This window comes from Ictalurus furcatus, chromosome 12 (genome assembly GCF_023375685.1).
Source record: "Ictalurus furcatus strain D&B chromosome 12, Billie_1.0, whole genome shotgun sequence".
NCBI lineage: Eukaryota > Metazoa > Chordata > Actinopteri > Siluriformes > Ictaluridae > Ictalurus > Ictalurus furcatus.
The window spans coordinates 24282563-24309819 of record NC_071266.1 but is presented as its reverse complement, the minus strand read 5'-3'; the positions used below and the strand labels follow the sequence as shown (position 1 = coordinate 24309819).

At 40.6% G+C, this 27257-nt stretch overlaps 1 protein-coding gene across 4 annotated transcripts in view; it reads right to left on the bottom strand.

The window, feature by feature from the left end:
* Positions 1–668: 668 nt before the first annotated feature.
* The window catches only part of LOC128616071 (NACHT, LRR and PYD domains-containing protein 12-like), a 28667-nt gene continuing 2078 nt past the window's right edge, over positions 669–27257 (bottom strand). The window contains exons 2-13 of one of the 4 annotated variants that reach the window (XM_053638563.1): positions 24199–25047; positions 23939–24055; positions 22648–22701; positions 20580–22406; positions 20014–20208; positions 18220–18393; positions 10627–10800; positions 8894–9067; positions 7291–7464; positions 5292–5465; positions 3657–3830; positions 669–2770 (exon numbers count right to left, since the gene is read on the bottom strand). In XM_053638563.1, the coding sequence (XP_053494538.1) occupies positions 2761–2770; positions 3657–3830; positions 5292–5465; positions 7291–7464; positions 8894–9067; positions 10627–10800; positions 18220–18393; positions 20014–20208; positions 20580–22406; positions 22648–22701; positions 23939–24055; positions 24199–24230 (3279 nt within the window). In that variant the 5' untranslated portion in view covers positions 24231–25047 and the 3' untranslated portion in view covers positions 669–2760. Of the gene's footprint in view, positions 2771–3656; positions 3831–5291; positions 5466–7290; positions 7465–8893; positions 9068–10626; positions 10801–18219; positions 18394–20013; positions 20209–20579; positions 22407–22647; positions 22702–23938; positions 24056–24188; positions 25048–27257 lie in introns of all 4 variants that reach the window. The other 3 variants (XM_053638564.1, XM_053638565.1, XM_053638566.1) reach the window with 3 other exon arrangements.

Sequence of the window (27257 nt, the reverse complement as noted above, 5' to 3'; positions counted from 1 at the left end):
CAATACGACGATGAGTGTATAAATATTTAAATAATAAAACTATACATTATTGTTAAACTGAGTGTATAAATGAACTGTCATATAAAGGGTGTTCTTTACCACTAGGGGGCAGAAGTGCATCGAAAATTAACACCTTACATCAGGGGTTCCCAAACTTTTCCACGGCAAGGCCTCCCAAATGGCATTAACATTTGACCGAGGCCCCCATTTTGCAAGATGTCTTTAAAACACATTAAAAATACAGACTTCTGTATATATCCCCCCTTTTTTTTATTAATAATTACATCTTACATCATTACATTAGGAATTGATTGTGTGTGTGCGTGTGTGTGTGTGTGTGTGTGTGTGTGTGTGTGTGTGTGTGTGTGTGTGTGTGGTTGTCAGATTGAGAAAGAGAAATCATACATTTAATTATTTTTCACTACCAAATTGTTGCGGCCCCCAACTTTGAAAACCACTGCCTTACATCATCTAGAGCTTTAGCTCTAGAGCTGTAATAACCTGACTTTCCCAAAGATTTTTTTCCTACTGATAAAAATGTGTTAGTATGATCAGAAAAAAGGAAGTCTGTATCATTTAAATAATTTTTTTTTTAAAAAGCAAACATACCAGCAACAATAAAAGTTCACACTCAACTACGTGTTACTCAAAGAAAAAGAATCTTTCTGTCTTTGCAATGTTGAGTTTAATTACTACAGTAACTGCAATGAGACTCAAATCATCCAGACAGAAAAAAATGCATTCTAATCATATTTATATTTCTTTACATTTAATATGTATTTGCACATTATTTATGACATTAAGCATTCGTGTTTTCTGAATTTATTTATTTATATTATCTGTTTATACCCAGAATACCCAACTTTTAAAAGACATACACAACATATTGTTGACATCGTTTTGACTGATTTAAAAATTAAATCAGACTTGTTCAGAAGTTTTGTAATAACAAACCCTCCAGGTTTTTATTTTTATTTTTTGTGTGCGTGTGTGTGTCTTTCTCAAGTTGTAGTCTAATACAAAGATACAACATATTCACTTCTTCAAAATGTACTGTATTTGACTGACACAATTACGCAAAATATTACAAGTAGTGTATATGTTACGTAACGAGACTTTACCGGAAGCAAGTGCAGGTTCACGTGTTTATTGACAACTAAAGTCAGCGTACAAGAAAACGGGAAACAACGTCTAAACATAAAACTTGAACTGAAGCAAGAAACATGCAACTTAAACAGGGCATGGAAACATTACCACGTGGCACCGTTCAAACTTATATACTCATCTATCATCGAATTAGAACTAAGGCATGGAACACGAAGCTAGAACAAGTCATGGAAACGCTACCGCTTAGCACATTTACACAGTTACATATTAACTAGGACCAAGGTGTGAAACATGAAACCAGAGCAGGGCATGGAAACATTACCGCGTGGCACCGTTACACATGTAACTTCTTTCCATCTGATACTACGTGAAGTGCGCAGCAACGTGAGGGGTTTAAATAACTTATGTCATTTACCTTAAGCACTGATAGCTGGTAACAATTGAGAAGCGCCATCGCAGCTCCACCAATAACTAAACAAGGCGGAAACAAAACAGAAACAAACGTATATGTCCATTGTATACAAAGTCTCCATGGTTCATATGCAACTTGCGAGCATGTGCTCGCTCTGGTTCGTGCACACGCGCCCTCTGGCTCTCCGTGCACATCGCCGCCAGAGCGCCCTCTGCGGGTGAGATCATGACAGTATAGAGATGGCACTGATCCCATACCGGGTATGATCAGCTGATACTAGCAAAGAAATGGGGATCAGATATCAGAGAAAATAAAGAATAGATTAGATCTGATCCTGTAACCAAAAAATCTACACTATATTAAATACCAACTAAAGGACAGAGTGATAAATGTGACTTGTAGTGAGTCTCCCAGGGGCTTCTTCACATCAAGGGCATAACCATGGTATAGACATTGGGGGGTACAACGAACTCGGCAGGTGGATATGCAAGTGAATGTAACGTTAAAGGTCAAAAACTGGAACGGAAGGTAGCCTAGCCTACTGTGTGGATGAAAAGTTAATTGACGTTCTTCAGAACAAACCAAGCCATGGTATGATGCCTTCTATGCTAAGCCAAGGTTACCTACTATTTAGGTATCTAGTTACTTACTGTCTGAAAAAAAGCTTGCATGTTCTGCTGCACTTTTCTACTTTTCTTGGCTGCTGTCTCCATTTCTTACAGACTGAGTGACTAAAATATATCAACAAACTTGCATTGAGTATAGGCGCAACCAAATGTAGAATTGGAGGGAGGGGCATACACTGATTTTCCTTAACAAACGGAAATATATTAAAAAGGAATAGACATAAATAAATAGAATAGATGAAGAAAAGAGAGATCTGTTGGCAGGGTTCATTAAATGGGGATATAAAAGAAATATTTTGTACTGTATATTGGGGGGGACAGATTGGTAATTCCTCAACATTGGGGGAGACACGACCCCCCCCCCTAAAGAATGCATGGCTACGCCCATGCTTCACATAAACTCCTCAGATGCTAATCCTGTCAGGTGAGAATCCCAATAATGCCATGAACCTGTTCCAGTGCATTTCAACTCCGTCTTCCACTGACTGGGTCCAGCTGGAGTTCGTGTGGTTTTTCACCTGCTGTTCCAAATAATCCCTCAGGTTTTCATTGGAATTGAGGAAATTTTGTCCAGGGATCACAGGTCGTTCTACTCAGTGCAGAGATGTGTGTCGTCTAGTAAAATCTAAAAGACAGATATCTGAATTAATAACCAAAATCTAGACTGTGGTACTTCATGATCAACAGCATGTAATCATCTCTGCTGCAAGGAAAACATTATTATCTCCTCTTCATAATCATTCAACATTCCTTCATTCTTATAGAATACACTTGTTAGAACATTTAGCTAGAACAGATGAGAACTTCCACAAGATCTAACAGGAACATGAGCAGATATTTATCATCACATCACTGCTCTTATACAATCACAGGCTGTAGAGCTTTATTTTTAAAACAGTGATCACTGCTGTGTGTTTTATCTCTTGTTCTACACGTGTATTTAAGTGCAGATGTTAAGAACAAGCGGAGGGGAACTTTACAGGAATGACAGAAGACACGGTGTGGAGGTGGAGTGCTGGAAGAAGTGTCAGAGTCAAGTGACTCCTTAAATAAAATATTTGTAGCAGTGTGGCATAAAAGATGATGATTTTAATTCGCTTTTATGAGAGTGGAGAAGAAAATCTGCTGCTGATCAGAAACAGGGAGAAGCCGAGATCATCTTATTCAGACAAAAGCAGCAGTATGAAGTCAGAGATAGCAGGGTGTCACAAGGAGACGAGGTGCTCATTTACAATCACTCTCATGCACTCAGTGCTGACATTTTGTAGACTCTGTCTGACTCCCTGTCTTCTGCTTTCACATCAATTTTAAATCAATACCAAACAGCATTAAAGCTAATTGTTAGAAAAAGTCTGATTAAATCGAATATAGTGAAATTTGAACCCAGTATCCGATAATCTGATATTTACTGCAACAAAAATGAAATGTACAAACTAATACTAATGTACAAAATAATGCTAATCAGTCTTTTCTTTTGTTTCAGTTATTATCTAAAAAATATCGTTACTCACTCCAGTGACTGTAGTTTGTAATGTTCATCATTCTTCAGAGCAGAGAGACACTTCACTCCTGAGTCTCCTATTTTATTCTCAGACAGATTCAGTTCTCGCAGGTGTGAGGGGTTTGATCTCAGAGCTGAAGCCAGAGCAGCACAGCCTTCATCCGAGACACCACAATAACGCAACCTGCAGAGACACAATGACACACTTCACTCTCTCAGTTTATGAACATCAAGACATACTTTGTGTATCTTGAAATGAGTGGTGTGTGTGTGTATGTGTGTGTGTTTGTGTGTGTGTGTGTGTGAGACATAGAAAGAGAGAGAGAGAGAGCGAGAGAGAGAGAGAGAGAGAGAGAGAGAGAGAGAGAGATACTGTAAATGTTTAAATGGTTTATTCAGTACTGACAAGAACAAGTCTGACTGTTTTATTTATGCAGAATGTGTTTGTCTGTTATTTTACACACATTCCATTGACTTGGAAGAACACTAGACCCTGTTTTATTATTATCAAAGTGAAATCATTTTTAAAATCACTCATTATTTATGATGAAACACTTAATGTTTTGACTAGAGCTGCAACAACTCATCGATAATGTCAATAATAAGTTATGTTTATGTTATGTTATGTTAAAGTTATGTTTATGTCCAAAATGCTCCACTGTGTGTAAGGGGCAGGGGAAACTGGTGCAAGCTGCTTCAAAGGATAAGTTTAATTTAAGTTTATTGTCATTATATGCTGTATTTGCGCGCTTGCAGTGTAAATTCTGTCGTTTATTATAACGGAAGTGATGTGTTAGTAACGAGGCCACGTTGCTGATCACGCGCGGTGCAGACGCGATACAGAGAGACCGATACATACATGCATTACTTTTTATGGATGCACAAAAAGCACAGAATTAAACTACAGTCCTAAATTAATATATATTCTGGGGTGTATGTGTGTGTGTGTGTGTGTGTGTGTTTACTGGGTTCTTTTCTGTTTTGAACAAACAGTTGTGTAAAGTTTTAGTTTGAAGTTTATATTTGTAACACTTAGTTTGTGGATTATATTTTTAAATAAATCCAAAAAAAAAATACTAAAAGTTTGCCCCGCCCCATCCGATTAATCGAAAAAATAATCGGTCAACTAATGGATTATGAAAATAATCGTTAGTTGCAACCCTAGTTTTGACGCATTTTAGTGCATATTGTGTGTGTTTTCACTACTGAGGAAAACTACATAAGTTTAAGGCTGCTTCTGTAACACAGATCTGGCAACCCTGTTCATAACAGCTAGACACAGACTGATTGAATCCACACTAACAGTACAAAATTTCTACTTGAAGAATTTCACCCTGCATCACACACAGTGTATTTAGTTTGTGTCTGAGCTGCAGTTTGTGTGATTAGTTACAGTGTTGTAGTAAATTTCACAGTAATTTTAGACAAATTTCAGTCGCATCAAGTCACGTTTCGTGCTGCAGCTTCTCGCATACGTACATCTGACCCCAAGACTCTGTGACAGATCATCAGTGTGCAGTGAAAAGAAACAATCTTCCTCCTCAGGACATTGATGATGAACCTAAAACCTCTGCTTCAGTCTCACTATTTGAGAATGTGTCGTACTGAGGAGCAGGTCATGTGACTCTCAGAGAGGTGATCTTACTTCAGTATCTCCAGTTTACAGTGAGGATTCTCCAGTCCAGCAGAGAGACACTTCACTCCTGAGTCTCCTAGATTATTCTCAGACAGATTCAGTTCTCTCAGGTGTGAGGGGTTTGATCTCAGAGCTGAAGTCAGAGCAGCACAGGCTTCATCTGAGATATCACAACACCACAACCTGCAGAGACACAATGACACATTCTTCATCAACACATTTTCATTACATTAAAGATGATGTGTGGGATTTTATTATTCAGAAAGACATGAGGATTTAATATCATCTGTTTATTCTAATTAACAATGTGCCTCATTTATAAAACTGGATATGAACGGGTTTGTGTGTAAATCGTTTGTACGAGCGTTTACACAAGAAATTTTCATGAAAAATCCTGTTCATTCGTGTTCTACTCGTGCTCCAGAGTGTGTGTACCAAGAGCGTAACCATGGTATGGACATTGGGGGGGTCCAAGCACTAGACCCCTGCCCCCCCAGATACTGCCGCCCCCACAAACACCCCCCCCCCCCCCCGCCACTAAACTTCCAAAGTTTGATACTGAAAATTTGCATATTTAGAACATAGTTTTAGGATTACAGTTACTGTTTGAATTCACATGGTTTCTGAGTGATAGAAGCTCCCACAGCATGGGGATATAGTAGGGTGCTGTGGACGTCCTGTGGGCAGATGTTTTCTCTGCGAACGAAATGCTGTGCAACTTTCCTCACTTTCACTCGCATTTATAACATTTATAACATTTATAACAGTCTGTCCCAATGTGAGGGTTCACAACGAACTCGGCGGGAGGATGTGCACGTGAATGTACCGTTAATGGTCAAAAACTGGAACTGACATTAGCCTGGATATTTAGGTATCTAGTTATTTACTGTCTGAAAAAAGCTCGTATGTTCTGCTGCACTTTTCTACACTTGACTGCTGTCTCCATTTCTTACAGACTGAGCGGCTAAAATATAACAACGAACTTGCGTAGCGTATGGGTGAAACCAAGTGTACAATTGGAGGGGGATACACCAATTTTCCTTAACAAACGGAAATATATTAAAAAAAGAATAGACATAAATAAATAGATAAATAAACAGAATAGATGAAGAAAAGACAGATCTGTTGGCAGGGAAAATTAAAGCGGGATATATAGAAAATATTTTCTCTTGTATATTGGGGGGGACAGATTGGTATTTCCTCAACATTGGGGGGACACGACCCCCCCAAAGAGTGCGTGGTTACGCCCATGGTGTGTACATTTATACATGAGAAGAAACCTTTATTTGTCACATATACATTACAGTACAGTGAAATTCTTTTCTTCACATTTCCCAGCTTGAGCCCCAGACTAACGAACGTAAACTTTGACATGATCAACTTCAAATCATATAATTTGCATGGATTTCTGCAAATGTATATAGTATACATGGTAATTTTATATATAATATTCTGTTGAGTTTAAAGTGCTTATTTTAAACATGTTTGAGACTGATAAATTTATAGTGAAGTCCATTGGGCTGCTTCTGTAAAGCAGATCTGGCAACCCTTTTCATAGTGAATCATTGTTATTTAAAAATCAAATGTTTCATCATTTTTTTTTTTAATTTCAGTTCTATGACATTAACTTCTCATTTTAATTAAAAAAAATATTTATTTTGAGATCATTTGCACCATTTCCCTGCTGCTTTTAAACCCTGCATCACACACAGTGTATTTAGTTTGTGTCTGAGCTGCAGTTTGTGTGATTAGTTACAGTGTTGTAGTAAATTTCACAGTAATTTTAGACACGTTGCAGTCGCATCAAGTCACGTTTTGTGCTGCAGCTTCTCACATACGTACATCTGACCCAAAGACTCTGTGACAGATCATCAGTGTGCAGTGAAAAGAAACAATCTTCCTCCTCAGGACATTGATGATGAACCTAAAACCTCTGCTTCAGTCTCACTATTAGAGAATGTGTCTTACTGAGGAGCAGGTCATGTGACTCTCAGAGAGATGATCTTACTTCAGTATCTCCAGTTTACAGTGAGGATTCTCCAGTCCAGCAGAGAGACACTTCACTCCTGAGTCTCCTAGATTATTCCTAGACAGATCCAGTTCTCTCAGGTGTGAGGGGTTTGATCTCAGAGCTGAAGCCAGAGCAGTACAGCCTTCATCTGAGATATCACAACACCACAACCTGCAGAGACACAATGACACACTCTTCATCAACACATTTTCATTACATTAAAGATGATGTGTGGGATTTTATTATTCAGAATGACATGAGGATTTAATATCATCTGTTTATTCTAATTAACAGTGTGCCTCATTTATAAAACTGGATATGAACGGGTTTGTGTGTAAATTGTTTGCACGAGTGTTTAAAAAAGAATTTTTAATGAAAATCCTCTTAATTCATATTCTACTCGTGCTCCTGAGTGTGTGTACATTTATACATGAGAAGAAACCTTTATTTGTCACATATACATTACAGCACAGTGAAATTCTTTTCTTCACATTTCCCAGCTTGAGCCCCAGACTAACGAATGTAAACCTTGATTTGATCAACTTCAAATCATATAAGTTGCATGGATTACTGCAAATTTATATAGTATACATGGTAATTTTATATATAATATTCTGTTGAGTTTAAATTGCTTATTTTTAACATGTTTACAGCGTTTAGCAGACCCCTTTATCCAGAGCGACTTATAGAAATGCTTTGGAGTTTCTATCAAAAACACATCCTCATGCTAGTTCACTAGATCAGGGACTAAGAGCACCACTGAGAAAATTTGTGAATAACAGATGTTTAATATTATTGACATTTATTTAAAAATATTGAAAAAGTGAGCCAATACAAACCCATAAATTAAGACAAATAAAACTAATCATTAAAGCGAGTACGAAGAAAATCAGACTTTCAGAGACTTTTGTAAATCTGGTGGAAAATTCGAGTTGGGTTTGACTCACGCAAACACTTACACACAACTTTACTAAAAGATCGAAAAATGACCCCCAAAGTCATTAAAATAATACTTTAGGCGTTGATAGGTCTAAAGGAGTGAAAACAACTGGAGAGGTTAGCGAACAACTGTGAAAGATGGTGGAAGGTCATCAGTGGCCTGTGTTCCCCAGAGGGAAAAAAGTAAGTGTGAGACTGATAAATTTACAGTGAAGTCCATTGGGCTGCTTCTGTAAAGCAGATCTGGCAACCCTTTTCATAGTGACTCATTTTTAATTAAAAATCTAATGTTTCATCTTTTTTTGACCTTTTCAGTTCTATGACATTAACTTCTCATTTGAATTTAAAAATTCTTTATTTTGAGATCATTTGCACCATTTCCCTGCTGCTTTTAAACCCTGCAGCAACCAACCCTGTAGTAAATTTCACAGTAATTTTAGACACGTTGCAGTCGCATCAAGTCACGTTTTGTGCTGCAGCTTCTCACATACGTACATCTGACCCAAAGACTCTGTGACAGATCATCAGTGTGCAGTGAAAAGAAACAATCTTCCTCCTCAGGACATTGATGATGAACCTAAAACCTCTGCTTCAGTCTCACTATTTGAGAATGTGTCTTACTGAGGAGCAGGTCATGTGACTCTCAGAGAGATGATCTTACCCCAGTATCTCCAGTTTACAGTGAGGATTCTCCAGTCCAGCAGAGAGACACTTCACTCCTGAGTCTCCTAGATTATTCCCAGACAGATTCAGTTCTCTCAGGTGTGAGGGGTTTGATCTCAGAGCTGAAGCCAGAGCAGCACAGCCTTCATCTGAAATATCACAACTATACAACCTGCAGAGACACAATGACACACTCTTCATCAACACATTTTCATTACATTAAAGATGATGTGTGGGATTTTATTATTCAGAATGACATGAGGATTTAATATCATCTGTTTATTCTAATTAACAATGTGCCTCATTTATAAAACTGGATATGAACGGGTTTGTGTGTAAATCGTTTGTACGAGCATTTACACAAGAAATTTGGTATTCATGAAAATCCTCTTAATTCGTATTCTACTCGTGCTCCTGAGTGTGTGTACATTTATACATAAGAAGAAGCATTTATTTATCACCTATACATTACAGCACAGTGAAATTCTTTTCTTCACATTTCCTAGATTGTTAGGAAGTTTGGGTCAGAGCGCAGGATCAGCCATGATACAGCACCCCTGGAGCAGATAGGGTTAAGGGCCTTGCTCAAGGGCCCAACCTTCTGATCAGTAACCCATAGACTTAACCATTATAATTTTGCCTTAACTTGTAATCTGCATGGAATACTGTAATCTTATATCTGTAATATTCTGTTGAGTTTAAATTGCTTATTTTAAACACATTTACAGCGTTTAGCAGACCCCTTTATCCAGAGAGACTTATAGAAGTGCTTTGTAGTTTCTATCAAAAACACATCCTCATGCTAGTTCACTAGATCAGGGACTAAGAGCACCACTGAAATAATTTGTGAATATCAGATGTTTTATATTATTGACATTTATTTAAATGTATTTTAAAATGTGAGCCGATACAAACCCATAAATTAAGACAAATAAAACTAATCATTAAAGCGAGTACGAAGAAAATCAGACTTTCAGAGACTTTTGTAAATCCGGAGGAAAATTCGAGTTGGGTTTGACTCACGCAAACATTGACACACAACTTTACTAAAAGATCGATAAACGACCCCCAAAGTCGTTAAAATAATACTTTGGGCGTTGATAGGTCTAAAGGAGAGAAAACAACTGGAGAGGTTAGTGAACAACTGTGAAAGATGGTGGAAGGTCGTCAGTGGCCCGTGTTCCCCAGAGGGAAAAAAAGTAAGTAAGTGTGAGCCTGATAAATTTATAGTGAAGTCCATTAGGCTGCTTCTGTAAAGCAGATCTGGCAACCCTGTTCATAGTGTCTCATTTTTAATTAAAAATGTAATGTTTTATCTTTTTTTGACCTTTTCAGTTCTATGACATTAACTTCTCATTTGAATTTAAAAATTCTTTATTTTGAGATCATTTGCACCATTTCCCTGCTGCTTTTAAACCCTGCAGCTCACACACAGTGTATTTAGTTTGTGTCTGAGCTGCAGTGTGTGTGAATAGTTACAATGTTGTAGTAAATTTCACAGTAATTTTAGACACATTGCCGTCGCATCAAGTCACGTTTTGTGCTGCAGCTTCTCACATACGTACATCTGACCCAAAGACTCTGTGACAGATCATCAGTGTGCAGTGAAAAGAAACAATCTTCCTCCTCAGGACATTGATGATGAACCTAAAACCTCTGCTTCAGTCTCACTATTAGAGAATGTGTCGTACTGAGGAGCAGGTCATGTGACTCTCAGAGAGATGATCTTACTTCAGTATCTCCAGTTTACAGTGAGGATTCTCCAGTCCAGCAGAGAGACACTTCACTCCTGAGTCTCCTAGATTATTCTCAGACAGATACAGTTCTCTCAGGTGTGAGGGGTTTGATCTCAGAGCTGAAGTCAGAGCAGCACAGCCTTCATCCGAGATATCACAACACCACAACCTGCAGAGACACAATGACACACTCTTCATCAACACATTTTCATTACATTAAAGATGATGTGTGGGATTTTATTATTCAGAAAGACATGAGGATTTAATATCATCTGTTTATTCTAATTAACAATGTGCCTCATTTATAAAACTAGATATGAACGGGTTTGTGTGTAAATCGTTTGTACGAGCGTTTACACAAGAAATTTTCATGAAAAATCCTGTTCATTCGTGTTCTACTCGTGCTCCAGAGTGTGTGTACCAAGAGCGTAACCATGGTATGGACATTGGGGGTGTCCAAGCGCTAGACCCCTGCCCCCCCAGATACTGCCGGCCCCGCAAACCCCCCCGCCACTAAACTTCCAAAGTTTGATACTGAAAATTTGCATATTTAGAACATAGTTTTAGGATTACAGTTACTGTTTGAATTCACATGGTTTCTGAGTGATAGAAGCTCCCACAGCATGGGGATATAGTAGGGTGCTGTGGACGTCCTGTGGGCAGATGTATTCTCTGCGAACGAAATGCTGTGCAACTTTCCTCACTTTCACTTGCATTTATAACATTTATAACATTTATAACAGTCTGTCCCAATGTGAGGGTTCACAACGAACTCGGCGGGAGGATGTGCACGTGAATGTACCGTTAATGGTCAAAAACTGGAACTGACATTAGCCTGGATATTTAGGTATCTAGTTACTTACTGTCTGAAAAAAGCTCATATGTTCTGCTGCACTTTTCTACACTTGACTGCTGTCTCCATTTCTTACAGACTGAGCGGCTAAAATATATCAACGAATTTGCGTTGCGTATGGGTGAAACCAAGTGTACAATTGGAGGGGGATACACCAATTTTCCTTAACAAACGGAAATATATTAAAAAAAGAATAGACATAAATAAATGGATAAATAAAATAAACAGAATAGATGAAGAAAAGACAGATCTGTTGGCAGGGAAAATTAAAGCGGGATATATAGAAAATATTTTCTCTTGTATATTGGGGGGGACAGATTGGTATTTCCTCAACATTGGGGGGGACCCGACCCCCCCAAAGAGTGCGTGGTTACGCCCATGGTGTGTACATTTATACATGAGAAGAAACCTTTATTTGTCACATATACATTACAGTACAGTGAAATTCTTTTCTTCAGATTTCCCAGCTTGAGCCCCAGACTAACAAACGTAAACTTTGACTTGATCAACTTCAAATCATATAATTTGCATGGATTTCTGCAAATTTATATAGTATACATGGTCATTTTATATATAATATTCTGTTGAGTTTAAAGTGCTTATTTTAAACATGTTTATAGCGTTTAGCAGACCCCTTTATCCAGAGCGACTTATAGAAGTGCTTTGGAGTTTCTATCAAAAACACATCCTCATGCTAGTTCACTAGATCAGGGACTAAGAGCACCACTGAGAAAATTTGTGAATATCTGATGTTTTATATTATTGGCATTTATTTAAAAATATTTAAAAAGTGAGGCAATACAATCTAATAAATTAAGACAAATAAAACTAATAATTAAAGCAAGTACGAAGAAAATCAGACTTTCAGAGACTTTTGTAAATCCGGGGAAAATTTGAGTTGGGTTTGACTCACGCAAACATTTACACACAACTTTACAAAAAGATTAAAAAATGACCCCCAAAGTCATTAAAATAATAGTTTGCGTGTCAATAGGTCTAAAGGAGTGAAAATATCGGAGTTACGCATGTAACCCTGTTCCCTGAGAAGGGAACGAGATGTTGCATCTAGCATAACGGTATGGGAAGCGCCTTGAGCGCCTGACCAGTATCTGAAGCTTGTGTAAAATTATGCCTCTACTTATAGGCCTGCCATGATCAGGTAAAGTGGCAATTAAGCACATCGCATGATTATATATATATATATAATATATATATATATATATATATATATATATATATATATATATATATATATATATATATATATATATACATACATACACATACATATACATACATATATATGGCACCTGTGAACCACGCCGCCAACCTCTATTATCTGAAACAAAGATGCAATTCACAGGCCTGCCCTGGTATGACAGTGCTATGCAACGTCTCGTTCCCTTCTCAGGGAACAGGGTTACATACGTAACCCCGACGTTCCCTTTCAAAGGGAACTTCGACGTTGCATTTATTATTATTTATTATTATTATTTATTACATTATGGGAACGGGAATACCCACTCCGTCATACCAAGGGTACGACCTGTTCAAAAAGACCCAAGCCCGAGGATCACTGCAAGTCACTCGAGCCCGGGGTGGAATGAATATCCAGGCTGTAATAACGAATGTGTGTGGCGTAGACCATCCTGCAGCAGCACACACATCCTGCAAGGATACCCCTTTGGACAAAGCCTTCCAGGAGGCGACCGCCCTAGTCGAAATAGCTCTTATGCCCAGAGGCATGGCGAGATCATGCGCCTCGTAAGCCATAGAGATTGCTTCCACTATCCAATTAGAGATGCGTTGCTTTGACACAACAACACCTTTACTGTCACCGCCAAAGCAGACCAGCAGCTTCTCCGACTTACACCACTGGCCGGAGCGGTGGACATAAGTACAGAGAGCCGTTACTGGACAGAGCAGGTGCATCCTCTCTTGTTCCAGTGTGCGGAACAGAGGAGGGCAGAAAGCCTGCAACACCACAGGGTGGGCAGCCGATGTAGGCACTTTAGGAATTTAATCTGGCCTAGAATACAGGAAGGCCTTGGCTAATCCAGTTTCAAAGTCAAGGCAGGAAGGAGCAACAGAGAGAGCTTGTAGACCTCCCACTCGCTTGAGAGATGTCAGGACCAGTAGAAAAGTTACCTTTAGATTCAGAAGCTAATCAGATGCTGACTCTAAGGGCTCAAATGGGGCCCCTGACAGACTTTCCAAGACCATAGAAAGGTCCCAGGAAAATATGCGCGGCCTGCAGATGGGCCTCAGCCGTCTGACACCAAGGATGAATCTCAAAGTTAGAGGATGTTGCCCCACAGAGGCTCCATCAACCGGGGTGTGGCTGGCCGAAACAGCGGCCATGTAACCCCGATTGTAGAAGGAGCCAACCCTGCTGAGAAACGTTCTTGTAAGAACTCCAGGACTGTAGCTATTTCGCAGTTCACAGGGTCTAGCTGACGTTCCTCACACCACAAGACAAAAAGCCGCCACTTGAGCGCATACAATTTTATTGTGGATGCTCTAGCATTTAACATGGTCTCTTCAACTTCAGTTGTGAGACCAAAATCTATGAGTTGGTGCCCCTCAGGGGCCAGACCCACAGTTTCCATAGTTCTGGCCGAGGGTAATAAATCAGCCCTCCGGCATGAGACAGTAGATCCCTGCGGATGGGAATCTCCCAAGGAGTATCGTCGAGCAGAGAAATTATCTCCGAGAACCATGTTCAAGCTGGCCAATAAGATGCTACTAGCAGCAGACGTAGATGGTCTTGGCGAACTCTCGCTAGAACTTGTCGTAGCAGAGCGATCGGGGGAAAAGCATATAGACGAGACCTCGGCCACGGGTGCACTATGACGTCCAGCCCCAATGGTGCAGGAAGAGTGAGGGCGAACCACAGCAGGCAGTGTGTTGTTTCCTCGGAGGCGAACACATCCACTTCCGCTTGTCCGAACCTCCGCCATATGGACTCCACCACTTGTGTCTGGAGCCTCCACCCTTGGGCCTCAGCCCCTGCCTCGACAGGATGTCTACCCCTACCTTTCGGCTGCCTGGAATGTACATTGCACTCACTGACAATAACTTTCCCTCTGCTCAGAGAAGGATTAGTTGCGCCTGCCAGGGAGCGTGAACATTGATATATGAGACCACCGCTGTGTTGTCTGACACAACTAGCACATGGTGACCTCTCAACTGAGGAAGAAAGAATTTCAGTGCTAGGAATACGGCCCGCATCTCTAGGCAATTTATTTGCCACTCCAGATGAGGGCCACTCCAAAGACCGTGAGCTAGACAGCCATTTAAGACTGCACCCCAGCCCATGAGGGACGCGTCTGTCATTACAGTCTTGTGGTAAGGAGACGCCCCTAGAGTGTGACCCGAGGCTAGAAACTGGTAGCACCTCCAAATACTCAGAGCATGTAGGCATTGCCATGTGACACTGATTACTCTCAGAGGTTTCATCCTCAGATGAAACCCCTGACTTTTCAGTCACCACTGAAACGGTCTCATGTGCAATAGGCCCAATGGTATGACGTTGGCTGCTGCTGCCATCAGGCAACAGTCTCTTGTAGAGATTGGAGGGGATGCACAGACCTAGCTTTATCTTGCTCAAAGTTGATAGGATCGATCCTACGCATGTTGGGGATAGAAACGCCCTCATAGTAGTAGAATGCCATATAACCTATAGAAAAGTTGTCCTCTGCACTGGAGAAAGCATACTTTTCTTGAGGTTCAACCTGAGCCCCAAGCTCCTCATGTGGGTGAGAACATCTCGATGTTGAACCGCCTGTTCCCTGGAACATGCTAGAATTAACTAGTCATCCAGGTAGTTTAGTACACGGATGCCCTGGAGTCGCAAGGGAGCCAGAGCAGCATCCATGCACTTTGGAAGGTGCGAGGGGACAAAGCTAGCCCAAAGGGAAGAACCCGAATTTGGTATGTGTTGTCTCCAAACGCAAACCTCAGGAACTTCCTGTGGCTGGGCGATATTCCTGTGTGGAAATATGCATCTTTCAGGTCTATTGTCACAAACCAGTCCTCGAACTGAATCTGTGGCACGATAAGTTTGAGCATCAGCATCTTGAACCTGTATGTCTGAAGAGTACAGTTCAGATGACGCAGATCTAAAATTGGCCGCATACTCCCATCTTAGTGGTGGACCAGGAAATAGCGGCTGCAAAAACCTCCCACCCTTAGGGAACGGGGTACATGTCCTATGGCCCCATTGTCCAAAAGGGAACTTACTTCCTGCGCTAACATCGGGCTCTGGTCTGTGCTCACTACTGTGGTGAGCACACCTCTGAACCGGTGGGGGGGCAGGAGTCGAGCTATAAATTGGACCCGGTAACTCTTTTCTACGGTAGACAGAACCTATGGAGACACATTTGGCAGTAGTTTCCACGCTGCCCGATGGTCTTTTAGTGATGTTAACTATTCCACATTCTATTGGAGGGAAAGCATCAGATTTTTGTTGCCCTGTGACAGCTCGCTGACCAGAGAACACTGAAAACTTGGGGACCGCCTTGGCTAGAAGATGCCCTACAGTAGCACTGGGGGCTACCTGCCCTAACAACCTCATTTCCCCTGATACGTTCCCCCACGGCCCCTCAGGGGCACTTCTTTGCCTGCTTGGCCTTTATGACCATTCTCAGATCAGGCCTAGTAGCAGACCATGACTGTGGCCGCCCGGTTCCCCTGGCTGTCTGCAGGGGTTGGCAGGCTGCCATACTTGCCTTCTGGGTCTCCCTTGCACTAGTGCTGGCCCGGGCTCCACTCGTGGATGCCCACTCCACTCGATGGATGAGCTCCACTCGTGGATGCCCGGGTGAGCTCGAGACAACAGGGAAGGAACTGGCTTTTTTGAATGCCACCACATGTCGAGCTCACTCAGCAGGTATGCTTTGTAGGCCTACAACACTGTCATTGTCTGCAGTGACCCACAAGCAAGACTACTACTGCATAGGCTTGCCCACCAATGGCACAGTGGCCTTACACGGTGGTTTGGATGGCAAAGCCGGCCCCCCCTAATTACCTGCCATCGATGGAGAGAGGTAGCTCGCAAGCACGTCCTCCACCTTCAGCATAGCTAAATAGCCATGCCGTTCATTCCCCACGATGGCCGAATAATCCAACATCATGGGGTTATAAATATGGCTTATGCATGGTTTTCCCCCAGAAGCCTGATATTTTGTCATGCACTTCTGGAAGGAAGGGGAGTTTTTGCAGTGTGAGGGATTTACTTTCACTGGGGAGAAAAAAGGCTCATCCAGCCTTAGTAATCACTTCAAGCAGCTCTTCATATGTTGCTCTCAGTTTTTAGCACATCCTTCTGGCTCCTTGGAGTCAGAGAGGAATTATTACTAATATTTTTGTGTGTGTTTTTTTTCCCACTTTTTTTTTCCCTTTTGGCTTTCCATAGGGGAAGGAGGAGTCACGACGCAAGCTCCAAAATCCAGCGGAGAGCTGAACGCGGAAGACAGAGCAAGAGATAGAGCAGTGCTTGTCTTCAGTTCCTCTTCTGGATCCGTAAGAGATCCTCAGAACCTGAGATGGCTAACTGCCTCGGCAGCGGCCGCCCCAGATCCGTGAGGCTCTGAAACCCGACTTGCTTTGGCTTCTGAGAAGAGCCTGAGTCGCGAGCCGAGCTGCTTAATGTAGGCATTACCATGCGCAGCCTCTCGAGGCTGCCATCGCATGCTACACTCCTAAACACTTCACCTAGAAATTGTGCGCTATTCCCCGTGATGAAACGGGAGCAAGACATAACACACTTCCTGAATTCTTTCTCGCTCATTACTTCCCTCTCTTTTCTTTTCTTTTTTTTCTAAAAAAGGGATAGAAACGTTTAGAGATTTTGAGAAAATATAGATTAGAAATGAAGCGTTTTTGTCACACAAACATCAGACATGCAGTCTTGCTGAAGATAATAAGGCTGGAGGCGTGGTTCACAGGTGCCATATATATATCATGTGACACGCTTAATTGCCACGTCACCTGATCATGGCAGGCCTAGAAGTAGAGGCATGATTTTACACGTGCTTCAGATACTGGTCAGGCGCGCAAGGCGCTTCCCATACTGTTATGATAAATGCAATGTCGAAGTTCCCTTTGAAAGGGAACAAATGGAGAGGTTAGAGAACAACTGTGATAGATGGTGGAAGGTCGTCAGTGGTCTGTGTTCCCCGGAGGGAAAAAAGTAAGTAAGTTTGAGACTGATAAATTTATAATGAAGTCCATTGGGCTGCTTCTGTAAAGCAGATCTGGCAACCCTTTTCATAGTGACTCATTTTTAATTAAAAATCAAATGTTTCATTTTTTTTTTTACCTTTTCAGTTCTATGACATTAACTTCCAATTTTTATTTTATTTTATTAAAAATCCTTTATTTTGAGATCATTTGCACCATTTCCCTGCTGCTTTTAAACCCTGCAGCTCCCACACAGTGTATTTAGTTTGTGTCTGAGCTGCAGTTTGTGTGATTAGTTACAGTGTTGTAGTAAATTTCACAGTAATTTTAGACACATTGCCGTCGCATCAAGTCACGTTTTGTACTGCAGCTTCTCACATACGTACATCTGACCCAAAGATTCTGTGACAGATCATCAGTGTGCAGTGAAAAGAAACAATCTTCCTCCTCAGGACATTGATGATGAACCTAAAACCTCTGCTTCAGTCTCACTATTAGAGAATGTGTCTTACTGAGGAGCAGGTCATGTGACTCTCAGAGAGATGATCTTACTTCAGTATCTCCAGTTTACAGTGAGGATTCTCCAGTCCAGCAGAGAGACACTTCACTCCTGAGTCTCCTAGATTATTCCTAGACAGATTCAGTTCTCTCAGGTGTGAGGGGTTTGATCTCAGAGCTGAAGTCAGAGCAGCACAGCCTTCATCTGAGAGATCACAACTACGCAACCTGCAGAGACACAATGACACACTCTTCATCAACACATTTTCATTACATTAAAGATGATGTGTGGGATTTTATTATTCAGAATGTCATGAGGATTTAATATCATCTGTTTATTCTAATTAACAATGTGACTCATTTATAAAACTGGATATGAACGGGTGTGTGTGTAAATCGTTTGTACGAGCGTTTACACAAGAAATTTTCATGAAAAATCCTGTTCATTCGTATTCTACTCGTACTCCTGAGTGTGTGTACATTTTTACATGAGAAGAAACCTTTATTTGTCACATATACATTACAGCACAGTGAAATTCTTTTCTTCACATTTCCCAGCTTGAGCCCCAGACTAACGAACGTAAACTTCGACTTGATCAACTTCAAATCATATAATTTGCATGGATTTCTGCAAATTTATATAGTATACATGGTAATTTTATATATAATATTCTGTTGAGTTTAAATTGCTTATTTTAAACATGTTTACAGCGTTTAGCAGACCCCTTTATCCAGAGCGACTTATAGACGTATTTGGAGTTTCTATCAAAAACACATCCTCATGCTAGTTCACTAGATCAGGGACTAAGAGCACCACTGAGATAATTTGTGAATATCAGATGTATTATATTATTGACATTTATTTAAATATATTTTAAAAAGTGAGCCGATACAAACTCATAAATTAAGACTAATAAAACTAATCATTAAAGCAAGTATGAAGAAAATCAGACTTTCAGAGACTTTTGTAAATCTGGTGGAAAATTCGAGTTGGGTTTGACTCACGCAAACATTTACACACAACTTTACTAAAGATCTAAAAATGACCCCCAAAGTCATTAAAATAATACTTTGGGCGTTGATAGGTCTAAAGGAGTGAAAACAACTGGAGAGGTTAGTGAACAACTGTGAAAGATGGTGGAAGGTCGTCAGTGGCCCGTGTTCCCCAGAGGGAAAAAAGTAAGTAAGTGTGAGACTGTTGCATCATATTTTTACCGTTTCTGTTCTATGACATTAACTTCTCATTTTAATTTAAAAGTTCTCAAACTCATTTTAATTTAAAAGTTCTTTATTTTGAGATCATTTGCACCATTTCCCTGCTGCTTTTAAACCCTGCAGCTCACACACAGTGTATTTAGTTTGTGTCTGAGCTGCAGTTTCTGTGATTAGTTACAGTGTAAAAAGGGCTGAAGCCAGAGCAGCACAGCCTTCATCTGAAATATCATAATCATACTATCTGCAGAGACACAATGACACACTCTTCATCAACACATTTTCATTTTGGTTTAAAACGTACTGTAAAGATGATATGTCTGTTATGTTGGACTGTCTCCCTTCTTTTGTCCAATCACAAGATATTATTAACACTGACAATTACGGTGTAAAACTATTGATAGTTTATGCTAAAATTAATGAGTCAGGTTTTTTTTTTTAAATCTCTGTTTAAATGTATTTTATACACCTATCTAAGTGCATTTAATTATTACTATTATTGCACAAGTGATATGTTTAATGACTAATATATTTGTTCTGTATGTTGTACTGATTTAACTGAAAAAACAGAACTGCACACAACTATTAACTGCAGCTTTTAGTGAGGTACTGTGTCTCTCAGAGAGATGATCTTACTTCAGATTTTTTACTTTACACTGAGGATTCACCAGTACAGCAGAGAGACGCTTCACTCCTGAGTCTCCTAGTTTACTCCCAGTCAGATCCAGTGTATCCACAGTCAGATGCAGTTCTCTCAGATTGGAGGTTTCTGAGCTGAGCACTGAGGCCAGAGCTGACCAACCACTTTTTTGAATTGTATCACACCTAATACTGAAGGAAATAATACATAATGAACTAACAGTAATGCAAATTATCAAACAAGTCCTCAAAGCTTTCACTGCAACTTCTCAGTTTCAAAAGCACAAACATCCGTTAGACTAAAGTCCCACACAGTCAGAGCTGTTCAGATTCGGCTTGGTGGGAGTTTTCAGCTGCGTACATCATCACACACATTGTATAAACATGGAGTATAAGATCCGGGACACCAAATGGGAAAGCAAGAGTCTGATCTTAAATGTTCATATGAGGAGAAAAGAAAGTCTAAAATGTCATGAAGAGTTAGATTCATCTGAACAGCTAAGACATTTGATTTGTTCTCTTAACACTGTAACAGTAGAACAGTTCTATTCAGCTCTACTTACATTGCTTTTCTGGATGCTGCAATCACAGGCATCACCTTCACAAGAATCCCATCTCTTATATTATCTGTAGAAATATATTTATTCAGGTCAAATTCCTCCAGATCCTCTGCTGATGTCAGTAAGACAAACACCAGAGCAGACCACTGTGAAGAAGAGAGTTCACTTTGTTTTCCAGATTTCAGGTAGAGTTGGATTTCCTCCACTAGAGAATTGTCCCCCAGTTCATTCAGACACTGGAACAGATTGATGGATTTCTCTGTAGGAAGATCTCTATCGAGGTTCATCTTAATGTACTGTACTGTATTCCACTGTCCTGTCTGGGAGCTACTTCCTGTATGTGTTACTAAGGTATGTAAGAGGTTCTGATTGGACTCCAGTGAGAGACCCAGAAGAAAGCGGAGGAAAAGATCCAGATGTCCAGTCTGACTCTTTAAGGCCTGATTTACAGCACTCTTGTGGACATCTGAGATTGTAATTTCTTCAGTCAACTGGTCAGAGAACTGTTTAAGAACATTTCTCTTTTCCATCATGAATGTCATGTGCACATACAGAGCTGCGAGATGCTCCTGAATGCTCAGATGAACAAAGCAGTACACTTTACTCTGGTGAAGTCCAAACTCTTCTCTGAAGATCTGCGTACACACACCTGAGTACACTGCTGCTTCTCTCACATCAATGCCACACCCTCTCAAGTCTTCGTCATAGAAGATCAGGTTGCCCTTCTTCAGCTGCTGAAAAGCCAGTCGTCCCAGTTTGAGAAGCATTTCTTCATCACTCTCCTGCTTCTTTGAGTACTTTTCTCTTATGATGTTTGTCTGAATGATGAGGAAATGTGTGTACATTTGAGTCAGAGTCTTGGGGATCTCTCCATTCTCTGCTTCATCCAACATTCTCTCTAGAACAGTGGCTGAAATCCAGCAGAAGACTGGGATGTGGCACATGATGTAGAGACTTCTTAATGACTTCAGGTGTGTGATGATGTTATTGGCCAGGCTCTGATCACTGATCCTCTTCCTGAAGTAATCCTCCTTTTGTGGGTCATTGAACCCTCGTACCTCTGTGACTCGATGGACACGCTCAGAGGGGATTTGATCAGCTGCTGCGGTTCGGGAGGTGATCCAGATGAGAGCAGAGGGAAGCAGATTCCCTTTGATCAGGTTTATCAGCAGCACATGCACTGATGCTGATTCAGTTACATCACACACTTTCTCTGTGTTCTGGAAATCCAGAGGAAAACGACACTCGTCCAATCCATCAAAAATGAACAGAACCTTTTCCAAACTGGACATTTCTGTTTCTTTTGTCTCCGTAAAACAGAAATGAAGGAGATCCATCAGACTCAGTTTCTGGTCCTTCATCAAATTCAGCTCTCTGAAAGGAAGTGGAAAAATGAGGTGGACATCTTGATTTGCTTTCCCTTCAGCCCAGTCCAGAATGAACTTCTGCACAGAAACTGTTTTTCCGATGCCAGCGACTCCCTTTGTCAGCACAGTTCTGATGGGTTTGTCTTTTTTAGATAAGGGCTTTTTCAGCACAGTTTTGATGGGTTTGTCTTGATTAGATAACGGCTTAAAGATGTCATTGCATTTGATTGGTGTTTCCTCTGTTGTTGTTCTCCTGGATGCTGCCTCGATCTGTGTCACCTCATGTTCTTTATTGACGTTTCCACTGTCTCCCTGTGTGATGTACAGCTCTGTGTAGATCTCATTCAGGAGTGTTCGGTTTTCCGGGTTTATCATCACTCCATTTAAACACTGAAATTTCTTCATCAGATTTAATTTGAACATTTCCTGGAATTCATTTACAGCAGCAGGTTCTGGGTCGTGTCTGTGACAGGGTGAAGTAAAAAGACATGGTGAGATATGGGGTGTAATTATTAGAGTTTAAGATCACATTTTTTTCTGAGTGGTTACCACAGATAACCGTTCTTTATGATGTTCTCACTGTGTATTTGCCTTATTCTACAGTATGTTTTCTATAATCTAATCACTCTGCAGGAAATAACAGCAGAGATGTTTATAATATCAGCGCATCAGTGTCACAGTCATGTTGTTGGGTTTGATCTTACCCTGTAGCTGTGATGACGTTCTTTTCTCTTCTGTCTCCTGACTTCTGTAGAACACTGGGAATAAAAACTGTAGCTGTTAGACAATAACTTTCATCACTTTAATACTGTAGTCTAAACTTTAGCCCTAATTTTAGTCAAATAATTGTAGTAAGGGCATTAATATTTAGAAAACACAGTGCTAAATACATCATCACCAACATTGTGAACCTGGAGAAAAAATGTACCCATTTTAATTTGAGGTTTTCTAGATTTTGTTTTTCTATTATTTACATCTAGATGTGTTAAATAACTTAGAACATGGCACCTTATCATTCAGGAAATGAAAGCTGAAATTCTGGTCTATTGTATCATTTATCTTTTATCTCCAACCCAAATGTCTTCAGTGTATAGCAAAAGTGCAAGAATTGGCCTCGCTGTTCCAATACTTGTGGAGGGGACTGTATATGGTCATTATGGTTGTAACAGAACATGAGGACATCATTCAGAATGAACAGATAATGTGTCCTAAATGATGCAAATACAGATAATTATTATTATAAAAACCTGCTAGAAAGGTTCACAGGTATAAAAATCTGTAACTTTATCCAGAATTATACTACACTGTGGATGAGATTCAGTCCATCACCTGTAGGGACAATTTAGTTATCAGTAGACCTACTGACATGATTTTGGGAGGTAAAATGTTTCAATTGAGGAAAATGCTGATTTTGATTATTATTATTAATAAATACTGTAATGTCAGTTATATGATTTATGGTAAATAATCAGTGCCTGTGTTCATATAAAGGGTCTCCATTTTCTATTATATTTTACAGAGATACTCAGACACATCACTCTTCATGGAGACACGTCCAAGCAACCGTCGTCGTGATGATGATGATGATGATGATGATGATGATGATGATGATTATTTTTAGTGGCTGTGGCTCAGGTGGTAGAGCGGGTTGTCCACTAATCGTAGTTTTGGCGGTTCAATTCCAGGCCCACATGACTCCACATATTATTATTATTATTATTATTATTATTATTATTAGTAGTAGTAGTAGTAGTAGTAGTAGTAGTAGTAATAGTTTTAGTGTCATTACATATTGTTTCCTACAGTTTGTTTTGGTTATATTAGCATTTCTTGCTTTAGCATTTAAGACATTACCTATAAGACATTTTGACCTTCATAAAGTTCTGTAGTATCACTAAAGACCAAGAAACTAAAATATAAATCAAAATAGCTGCTAATGATTGTGTAGCACAGCCATTAACTGTGACTTTAACTATGAGAACTATGAGATGTTACCTGTGTACAGATGAGGAGTCTCTATTTCTAAAGTTCTGAGGAAAATCCATAGACGCATCACTCTTCATGGAGACACAGCTGGGTTCCGGTGAGTCTGATCTCTTTCTCTGTAGTTTACTGTACAACATTATAGAGTGGGCATGAGACAGAATTTCATTGTCTCAATAATCAGGATACAGAATACAGTGAGAGAATTTGTATCATAATGTACATTGTGATATTTCTGTTTAATATTTGTTATGACCTCTACCTCTCCTTACACACTAGGCAGCAGCAGCAGAGGTCGTAGCATACAGAGCAGGAAGTTTGCGAGTGGGAACCTAACTGCCTCGAAGCATGCTTACTTAATAGTACACAGCCTTGTTCCATTTGGCCTGCGTGAACTTGGAAAAAATAACGCTGAAACGGCTCATAGTACACTACTGCTCAACATTTTCAAACTGTCCAGAATTCACAGCAGATATTCAAAGTGTAGCCATCTGAAGGTAGTTACCATAAACCTTTGTATGAGTGCACTGGAGTTTCTATCACGGTTTGGCTTGACCACAGTCTGAAATGAGGTTAAATAAACACCTGTGTGCTGCACTTGATGTAAGTCTCACTCACGTAACCACAAATTAATAGCTTGATCAAGAAATATACAAAATAAAATACACCGAGTACCCAAATGATGCCCTGTCTGTGTTTTATCCCTGAAAACAATTTGCTCCTCAATTTACAATCTTTGTACATTTATAATGGTGCCATGAACTAGCTTTACGATGGCTTTACAGCTTTGTATGGTTAATTTTCATAAGGACATCATTTTACTTACAATCAACAGAATCTAGCAGTTTTTTCAAGTGATGACTGCTAAGTTTTCCTGCTTAGTATAAATTTGGGTTCAATTATTATTTTCATATAAACTCACTACATATTTCAGATATGAACATTTAATGACTAAAATACTAGGACATGGTAGCTTAATGGTTTTTTGAGGGTGGAGTCACATTATCTGTGTCCAGGTCAGGGGTCTCCATGTTTGAATATTAGTGTATACACGGACAGCTCATGGACACACAGCTGAGTCCTGAAGATGCTGATCGCTTCTGCTGGAATTACTTACACTCCTAGAAAACACAAAACAAACACACAGGTAAAGTTGGGGGGAAAAATCTTTCACATCTCTCAAGAAAAGAAAATGTTGCTCCTAAAACAAAATCTTGTGTTTGTGTGTGTGTGTGTGTGTGTGTTTGTGTGTGTGTGGAGGTATGCATGGTCTGAAGATGGGCCTCAACTGCCTGACACCATGCATAAACCTTGAAGTTAGAGGATGCTGCTCCACAGAGGCTCCATCAATAGGGGAGTGGTTGGCCAAAATGGCAGCCACGTACACCCTGATGTAGAAGGAGCCACTGCTGCGAAACATCCTTGTAAGAACTCCAGGACTGTAGCTATTGTGCCGTTCAGTTGGTCTAGCTTATGTTCCTCACACCACGAGACAAAAAGTTGCCACTTGAGCGCATGCAACTTCCTCGTGGATGGTGCTCTAGCGTTCAACATGTTCTCTACGATCTCAGTTGCGAGACCAGGGACCAGACCCACAGTTTCCATAGTTCCGGCCGAGGGTGATAAATCAGCCCTCTGGCTTGAGACAGTAGATCTCCGCGGATGGGAATCTCCAAAGGAGTACCGTCCAGCAGGGATGTTATCTCTGAGAACCATATTCGAGCTGGCTAATAAGGTGCTACTAGCAGCCGACATAGACAGTCTTGGCGAACTCTCTCTAGAGCTTGTGGGAGCAGAGCGATCATGGGAAAAATGTACAGATATGACCTTGGCCATGTGTGCACCATGACGTCCAGCCCCAATGGTGTGGGAGGAGTGAGGGCAAACCACAGCGGGCAATGTGTTTTCCCCTCGGAGGTGAACACATCCACTTCCGCTTGGCCAAACCGCCGCCATATGGACTCCACCATTTGTGGATGGAGCCTCCAATTCCTGAGCCTCAGCCCCTGCCTCAACCGGATGTCTGCCCCCACATTCCAGTTGCCCAGAATATACATTGCACTCGCTGACAAAAACTTTTCCTCTGCCCAGAGAAGAATTAGTTGCGAGAACATGATCCTCCCTGGTGGTTGATATATATAATATATATATATATATATATATATATATATATATATATATATATATATATATATATATATATATATATATAAAACACATGATGCCAGAAACACGGCCCACATTTCTAGATGATTTATAAGCCGCTTCAGATGAGGGCCGCTCCAGAGACCGTGAGCTGGACTGCTGTCTAAGACCGTGCCCCAGCCAGTGAGGGAGGTATCTGTCATTACCTTCTTGCGATAAGGAGACATCCCTAGAGTGTGACCCAAGGTTAGAGACTGGGGACACCTCCAAATTCTCAGAGCACGTAGACATCAATCGTAGACAATGGTATGACGTTGTCTGCTGCTGCCATACACCTTAACAGTTTCTCGAAGAGACTGGAGGGGATGCCGAGATCCAGCTTTATCTTGCTCAATGTTGATAGGATTTTCCCTATGCATGTTGGGGATAGACATGCCATCAACGTAGTAGAATCCTTGTAACCTCTAGAGAAGTTGTCCACTGCACTGGAGAAAGCATCATTTTCTTGAGGTTCAACCTGAGCCCCAAGCTCTTAATGTGGTTGAGAACAACATCTCGATGTTGACTCACCAGTTCCCTGGACCATGCTAGAATTAACCAGTCGTCCAGGTAGTTTAGTACACGAATGCCCTGGAGTCGCATTGGAGCCAGAATGACATCCATGCACTTTATGAAGGTGCAAGGGGATAAAGCTAGCCTGAAGGGAAGAACCCGATATTGGTACGCATTGCCTCCAAACGCAAACCTCAGGAACTTCCTGTGACAGGGCAATATTTCTATGTGGAAATATGCATCTTTTAGATCTATCGTCACAAACCAGTCCGCAAACTGAATCTGTGGAACGATAAGTGTGGGCGTCAGCATCTTGAACCTGTATGTCCGCAGAGTACAGTTCAGATGACGCAGATCTAAAATTGGCCATATTCTCCCATCTTTTTTGCGGACCAGAAAATAATGGCTGTAAAAACCTCCCTCCCACAGGGAACGGGGTACATGTTCTATGGCCCCTATGACCAAGAGGGATCTTACGTCCTGCGCTAACATTGGGCTCTGCTCTGTGCTGACCACTGTGGTACCATAGAACCCTTTTCTACAGTAGAAAGAACCCAGGGAGACACATTTGGCAGTAATTTCCATGCTAGAGTACCTGAGTACCTGGTAGGCTGATTTGCAAGTCCAAAGAGTC